The 8,326-nt window shown below is 39.9% G+C and overlaps 1 protein-coding gene across 1 annotated transcript; it reads left to right on the forward strand.

The window, feature by feature from the left end:
- The first annotated feature begins 470 nt into the window (after positions 1-470).
- LOC127963203 (transcription factor HES-2-like) lies at positions 471-1,788 on the forward strand. Its single transcript, XM_052562973.1, has 4 exons — positions 471-580; positions 688-783; positions 892-979; positions 1,087-1,788. Exons 1-4 carry the CDS (start codon positions 488-490, stop codon positions 1,401-1,403), a joined length of 594 nt encoding a protein of 197 aa, XP_052418933.1. The 5' UTR covers positions 471-487; the 3' UTR covers positions 1,404-1,788.
- The last annotated feature ends 6,538 nt before the right edge of the window (positions 1,789-8,326 follow it).

The raw sequence follows: 8,326 nt of genomic DNA on the forward strand, positions 1-8,326 counted from the left end.
AACGAACAACTTTAAATGCCTTGTAGCTAAAAAAATAAATAAATAATAATAATAATAATGATAATAATAATAATGATAAACAAATAAATTGCCTAACCAAAATCCAACTTGGAAAATAAACTTGCATTTTGTAAATTATTGTGCTTTAACTTCCACATTTTATTGTATAGGCCTGTATATGTATATATGTAAGCCTATATATTTTATAAAACACATGTGGAGGTCTACGGGACAATCATCAGTCACATGCGCATACCAGTGGTTTCGGATAATGTTGACATCAGTTAACAGATGGTAACTTTTGGGACAGCCAGATCTGATCTTTTCCCTTTGGCATCCCCCTCTGCGTCCATCCGAAGTCACAATAGAACAGAAGCCCTGCCTCCACGCCAAAGGGCCCTATAAAAGACCCCTCTCATACACCATGACCACAAAACTCTCTGCTCCTCTCTCAAGAGCACATTTAGAGACACCACCCGATCAAATCATGACTCCAAACATTATTACCGAAGCTCATTCCCACTCATTCGGTTCTCGAATGACTGTGGCTCAAAGAAAAGAGGCACATGAATTGAGAAAGGTGAGGATGATTTTGGGTTCCTTTGAACACCCTGAGCCATGTTAACGGTTGTGCTTGTGCTATCTATAAACTCACACTCACATTAACCGATTTCTGTCTTTTTCCAGACTCTCAAGCCATTGATGGAAAAAAGAAGGCGGGCTCGCATTAACGAGAGCCTCAATCACTTAAAAACACTTATACTCCCTTTGGTGGGCAAAGACGTAAGTATCTCTGGTACTTGCATGGTCATAAAGTACTTACATTCAAATCTAGCCTTTGTCAATGTCTGAACAATACCCTAATGTGTCCAATCACTTTCAATATTTTAGGCTTCACGCTATTCAAAGCTGGAGAAAGCTGACATTCTCGAAATGACTGTGCGGTTCCTCAGAGACCTGCCTTCCTCATCAGCTAAAGGTGAGGGATTTAGTTTTTTATATTATTATTATTTTCAGAGTCTATTGGCAACTGTATTTATTTTAACATGGTCCTAATGTATTCACTATTTTTCTTTCTCTCCAAAGGTCAAACAGGCAGCTATAAAGAGGGATATAAAGCATGCTTGCAGCGCATCTCTGCGATGCTGCCGCAGTCTAACCTCGAAACAGAAACCCGTCAGCGCGTCAACGAGTTCATCCAGCACTCCACGGTGTCTGCGACGTCCTCCTGCCAGAACTGCTGTTCTCAGAACTCCAGAATGATTTCACAAATGCACCAGAGACTTGTGAGCTTGAGGAACAGCAGCTCTGCAACAGAGAAGCACTCCATCAGTAGCGCTTCAGCTCCCAGTCAACCTCAGCCTGTGCCACAAGCAGCTGTGCACATGTGGAGACCCTGGTGACCAAACAAAAGCCTTCGGGGAAATTGTTTAGTATTAACTCTGCATATTATTTATTTGTCATAGTAGGTTTTAGTTAAAATGTAAAGCCTGTGATGGAGATTACATGTAAGGAATTTAAGGAAATGCTGCTTTGTAAATGAAAGAAAGCCAGCGAGCACAGATCATGCTGTCTTCATGAATATAACGTTATGCAATCCTCGCTGGGGGTTTAAATACTATGGGTTGTAATCAACAAAATTGTAAACCCCAAGGGTTAAAATGTATTTCTGAGGTTTGCACAATTTAATTGATTTCATTTGGTCTGTGCAAAGAAATCGTAAACACTGTGTGTTATTTATTAATGGCAAAATGAATGTCCCTGAAGGAAGCATAATCACAAAATATTATTGTGAATCAACAGAAAAATAAAACCTTTTTGCTTTGAAATTCTTGAAATCTTGTTTGTTTATTTATTGGAAATTGTTTTTAAAATTTCTCATTAGGGGAATAAAGCAGCTGGAAGTTGACAGAAATGCAGAAATGACAAACAAAAACCAAAAGAACACATACATATAAAACTATTTCCTAGGCACACATACGCATTGATCTGGATAAAAAAAAAAACTGGAAAACAACAGCAACCATTTTCCATTTAGCATAAGTTATTATATGAGTTATTTGTTGTCTGAGAGACCATAGAAATGATCTTCAGCATTGCTTAGACAGCTCTCTGCGCTCAGGTTATTTCATAGTATTTTATTTATTATTTATTTATTTATTTATTTTTGCGCGGCAAACAAGTGTCGCCAAAGACACATCTTGATAAGTCTGTTTCATGAAACTTCGCTGCATTCATACACAAATATAAAATATTTTTGACTAATCAGTGATAGTATCTAATATTTAAAATGTTTCAGTTAAACTTTTATACCATTGAAGCGACCCTAGATAAACATGCAGTGCTTGAAAATTATTATTATTTTTTTTTAATTAATTAATTTATTTTTGATACCAATATACCCCAGTAACTCAAGCCTGGTTTTGTGGTCCAGGGCCACATATGAGAAACAAAATAGTTGGCAAGTATCAGTCTGGAAAGGGTTATCAAGCCATTTCTAAAGCTTTGGGACTCCAGCGAACCACTGTCAGAGACATTATAATGGAGGGCCTACCAAAATTACTCAACAATTGCGCAACAACAACTCATCCAGGAGGTCATAAAAGAACCCAGAACAACATCTAAAGAATTGCAGGCCTCACTAACCTCAATTAAGGTCAGTGTTCATGGTTCAACAATAAGAAAGATGGATGCATGGGAGAATTACAAGGCAAAAGCCATTGCTGACCAAAAAGAACACAAAGGCTTGTCTCACATTTGCCAAAATATCTTGATTATCAAGATTTTTGGGCAAATATTCCGTGGACTGATGCGACAAAAGTCCTGTTACATCTGGCATAAATCCAACACAGCATTTCATAAAAAGAACACAATACTAACAGTCAAAAATGGTGGTAGTAGTATGATTGTCTGGGGCTGCTTTGCAGCTTCAGGATCTTGATGGCTTGCCATAATTGATGAAAACATGAATTCTGCACTCTGTCAGAAAATCCTAAACGAGAATGTCTGGCTTTCAGTTTGTGACCTCAAGCACACTTGGGTTATGCAAAAGGACAATGATCCCAAACACACCAGCATATCCACCTCTGAAGGGCTCAATTAAAACAAAATTAAGATTTTAAGTCAAAGTCTGGACTTAAATCCAATTGGGATGCTGTGGAACTAATGGAATACATAGTCGATATAAAAAACTGGATGACGAGTAATTTCTTACTGCTAAATTCTGAAAAAAAAAAGGTGTTAATTATAGGACCTAAAAACTATGCATGTAATAACCTAGAACACTGTCTAAGACTTGATGGCTGCTCTGTCAATTCTTCGTCATCAGTTAGGAACCTAGGTGTGCTATTTGAGAGCAATATTTCCTTAGAAAGCCAAAAATATATCTTAGTTAGGGCCTATGCTCTCAATGTCAAATGCAGAAATGTTAATCCATGCATTTATGACTTCAAGGTTAGATTATTGTAATGCTTTATTGGGTGGTTGTTCTGCACGCTTAGTAAACAAACTACAGCTAGTCCAAAATGCAGCAGCAAGAGTTCTTACTAGAACCAGGAAGTATGACCATATTAACCCGGTCCTGTCATCACTGCACTGGCTCCCTATCAAACATTGTATAGATTTCAAAATATTGCTTATTACTTATAAAGCCCTGAATGATTTAGCACCTCAGTATTTGAATGAACTCCTTTTACATTATAATCCTCTATGTCCGCTACGTTCTCAAAACTCAGGCAATTTGATGATCCCTAGAATATCAAAATCAACTGCGGGCGGCAGATCATTTTCCTATTTGGCACCTAAACCCCTAAAATAACCTACCTAACATTGTTTGGGAGGCAGACACACTCTTGCAGTTTAAATCTAGATTAAATACCCATCTCTTTAACCTGGTTTACACTTCACATACTAATATGCTTTTAATATCCAATTGCATTAATTATGTAAACCGGAACCGGAAACACTTCTCATAACACCCTATGTACTTGCTACATCATTAGAAGAATGGCATCTACGCTAATATTAGTCTGTTTCTATCTAATTCCAAAGTCACCGTAGCCACCAGATCCAGTCTGTATCCAGATCAGAGGGTCACTGCGGTCGCCCGGATCCAGTACGTATCCAGACCAGATGGTGGATCAGCACCTAGAAAGGACCTCTACATCCCTGAAAGACAACTAGAGTCCCAGATATAGATCTCCTGTAAAAACCTTAGATTGTAAATCTCCTGTAAAGTCTCAGATAACCACCAGGACAAGACCACAGGAAACAGATGATTCTTCTGCACAATCTGACTTTGCTGCAGCCTGGAATTGAACTACTGGTTTCGTCTGGTCAGAGGAGAACTGACCCCCAACTGAGCCTGGTTTCTCCCAAGGTTTTTTTCTCCATTCTGTCACCGATGGAGTTTCGGTTCCTTGCCGCCATAGCCTCTGGCTTGCTTAATTGGGGTCTCTTCATCTACAGCGATATCATTGACTTGATTGCTAATAAATGCACAGACACCATTTAAATTGAACAGAGATAACATCACTGAATTCAATGATGAACTGCCTTTAACTATCATTTTGCATTATTGAGACACTGTTTTCCTGATGAATGTTGTTCAGCGCTTTGACGCAATGTATTTTGTTTAAATCGCTGTATAAATAAAGGTGACTTGACTTGACTGTGGCATGACCTTAAACAGTCCATTCATGCTTGAAAACCCTCCAGGTGGCAAAATTAGAACAATTCTGCAAAGAAGAGTGGGGCAAAATTTTATCCACAGCAGTGTGAAAGACTCATTGCCAGTTATCGCAAATGCTTGATTGCAGTTGTTGCTGCAAAGAGTGGCACAACCAGTTATTAGATTTTGTGCATTTGGTGTAATGCAATGTGTTTATGTGGTTTAAGGCTCAAAAAACATTATTTTCCACATACTGTACATTATTGTTGCTCATCTATGCCCCACCTTTCTGAAACACATTGATATTTCAGTCTAATTCTGTAGGCTACACAATCATGAGGAAGACTGCTGACTTGACAGTTGTCCAAAAGACGACCATTGACACCTTGCACAAGGAGAACAGGACACAAAAGGTCATTGCAAAAGAGGCTGGCTGTTCACAGAGCTCTGTGTCCAAGCACATTAATAGAGAGGCGAAGGGAAGGAAAAGATGTGGTAGAAAAAATAGTACAAGTAAAATGGATAACCACACCCTGGAGGGGATTGTGAAACAAAACCCATCCAAAAATGTGGGGGAGATTCACAAAGAGTGGACTTCACCTAGAGTCAGTACTTCAAGAACCACTAAACACAGACGTATGCGAGACATGGGTTTCAGCTTCGCATTCCTTGTGTCAAGCCACTCTTGAACAACAGACAGCGTCAGAAGCGTCTCGCTTCAAAAAGGACTGGACTGCTGCTGAGTGGTCCAAAGCTATGTTCTCTGATGAAAGTAAATTTTGCATTTCCTTTGGAAATCAGGGTGCCAGAGTCTGGAGGAAGAGAGGAGAGGCACACAGTCCACAATGCTTGAGGTCCAGTTTAAAGTCTCCACAGTCAGTGATGGTTTGTGGTGCCATGTCATCTGCTGGTGTTGGTCAACTGTGTTTTCTGAGGACCAAGGTCAACACAGCCATATACCAAGAAGTTTTAGAGCACTTCATGATTCCTGCTGCTGACCAACTTAATGGAGATGAAGATTTCATTTTCCAACAGGACTTGCACCTGCACAGAGTGCCAAAGCTACCAGTACCTGGTTTAAGGACCATGGTATCCCTGTTCTTATTTGGCCAGCAAACTCACCTGACCTTAACCCCATTGAAAATCTGTGGTGTATTGTGAAGAGGAAGATGTGATATGCCAGACCCAAGAATGCAGAAGAGCTGAAGGCCACTATCAGAGCAACCTGGGCTCTCATAACACCTGAGCAGTGCCACAGACTGATCGACTCCATGCCACGCTGCATTGCTGCAGTAATTCAGGCAAAAGGAGCCCCAACTAAGTATTGAGTGCTGTACATGCTCATACTTTTCATGTTTATACTTTTCAGTTTGCCAAGATTTCTAAAAATCCTTTCTTTGTATTGGTCTTAAGTAATATTCAAATTTTCTGAGATACTGAATTTGGGATTTTCCCTAGTTGTGAGTTATAATCATCAAAATTCAAAGAAATAAACATTTGAAATATATCGGTCTGTGTGTAATGAATTAATATAATATACAAGTATCACTTTTTGAGTGGAATTAGTGAAATAAATCAACCTTTTGTTGCTATTCTAATTATATGACCAGCACCTGTAAATTAGGCATTTGTTGCATCCAATTGGGACATACACTGAAAAATATTACAAATGCAACACTTGCTGAACTCAAAGATCTAAGACTTTTTTATCTACACAAAAGGCCTATTTCTCTACGGAGCCCCGCACATGACATGCAGGAAAAAAATATAATGCTAAATCGTGTGCACGATTTACTCATTCGTTCCCTCAATGTACTAAAACGTGCACACGATTACAATTGCGTTCACTTGATTTACTATTGCGTTCACTCGACTAATTATTCTCTGCTGGTGTGCTGTTGTCTGAGGTGTAGCAGTCAAGCTGATTTGTGAAACTAAAAGTGTGTATAAAATTAAATAAACGGATTACTTTTTAAGCAGTATGCAAGTTATAAGAGTAAAAACTATTGATTGAGTTGAAGAGCTTTTGAATGTTAAATGGACCAGGCATGCTTCACAGTCTCTAAGAGCGCATCAGTTAACCTCCAATGCTTGTGGTGGTCATGTCCAAAATAAATAAATAAATAAATACAAAGAAATTCGATTTAGCAAATCGAGCGAACGCAATAGTAATCGTGTGCACATTTTAGTAAATTGAGGGAAAGAATTAGTAAATCTTGTGCACAATTTATTTATTTTTTCCTGCATGTCATGTGCGGGGCTCTGTAAATTATCTCTTTCTCTCTCTCTCTCTCAAAAAAAATAAATAAAAATAAATAATAATTTTGTGTAAATCTGTGTTAGTGAGCACTTCTTCTTTGCTGATATAATCCATCCACCTCAAAGGTGTGGCATATCAAGATGCTGATTAGACACCATGATTATTGCACAGGTGTGCCTTGGAATGGCCACAATAAAATGCCAGTCTAAAATGTGCAGTTTTACAGTATTGGTGGGTCCTGGGGGGAGGGGGTGGTATCTGGTGTGACCACCATTTGCTTCTGGCAGTGCAACACATCTCCTTGGAATAGAGTTGATCAGGTTGTTGCTGGATATTGGCAGGAACTGGAACACGTTGTCGTATATGCCGATCCAGAGCATCCCAAACATGATCAATGGGTGACATGTCCGTTGAATATGCTGGCAATGCAAGAACTGGAATGTTTTCAGTTTCAAGGAATTGTGTACAGATCCTTGCAACATGGGGCCGTGTATTACCATGCTGCAACATGAGGTGATGGTCGTGAATGAATGGCACAACAATGGTCCTCAGGATCTCATCCGGTATCTCTGTGCAGTCAAAATGCCAGCAATAAAATGGATCTTTGTTCATTGTCCATAACATAAATCCTGCCCATACCATAACCCCACCACCAGCATGGGCCACTCGATCCACAACATTGACATCAGCAAACCGCTCACCCACACAACGATATACATGCTGTCAACCATCTGCCCTGTACAGTGATCGGGCATTCATCCAAACAGAGATCAACTCTCCAAAGTGCCAGACCCCCGCGAATATGTGCACTTGCCCACTCCAGTCAGTTACGAGAATGATCTGCAGTCAGGTCGAGACCCCAGTGATGACAACGAGCATGCAGATGAGCCTCCCTGAGATGGTTTCTGACAGTTTGTGCAGAAATTATTTGGTTATGCAAACCGATTGTTGCAGCAGCTGTCTGTGTGGCTGGTCTCAGACGATCTTGGAGGTGAAGATACTGGATGTGGAGGTCCTGGGCCGGTTTGGTCACACGTGGTCTGTGGTTGTAAGGCTGGTTGGATGTACTGCCAATTTTCTGGAACACCTTTGAAGATGGCTTATGGTAGAGAAAAATTGACATTCAATTCATGGGCAACAGCTCTGGTGGACATTCCTTCAGTCAGCATGCCAATTGCACGCTGAAAACTTGCAACATCTGTGGCATTGTGCTGTGAGATAAAACTGCACATTTTAGATCTGCCTTTTGTGGCCAGCCTAAGGCACACCTGTGCAATAATCATGCTGTCTAATCAGCATCTTGATATGGCACACCTTTGAGGTTGGTGAATTATCTTGGCAAAGGAGAAGTGCTCACCAACACAGATTTAGACAGATTTGTGAACAATGTTTGAGAG

This window comes from Carassius gibelio, chromosome B8 (genome assembly GCF_023724105.1).
Source record: "Carassius gibelio isolate Cgi1373 ecotype wild population from Czech Republic chromosome B8, carGib1.2-hapl.c, whole genome shotgun sequence".
In the NCBI taxonomy this organism is placed as follows: Eukaryota; Metazoa; Chordata; class Actinopteri; order Cypriniformes; family Cyprinidae; genus Carassius; species Carassius gibelio.

Excerpts from the sequence above, each read along its gene's own strand:
- LOC127963203 (XM_052562973.1), top strand. The coding sequence starts at position 488 with ATGACTCCAAACATTATTACCGAAGCTCATTCCCACTCATTCGGTTCT. Across the intron at positions 581-687 it reads AGGCACATGAATTGAGAAAG|ACTCTCAAGCCATTGATGGA; the intron begins GTGAGGATGATT and ends GTCTTTTTCCAG. Across the intron at positions 980-1,086 it reads GCCTTCCTCATCAGCTAAAG|GTCAAACAGGCAGCTATAAA; the intron begins GTGAGGGATTTA and ends TTCTCTCCAAAG.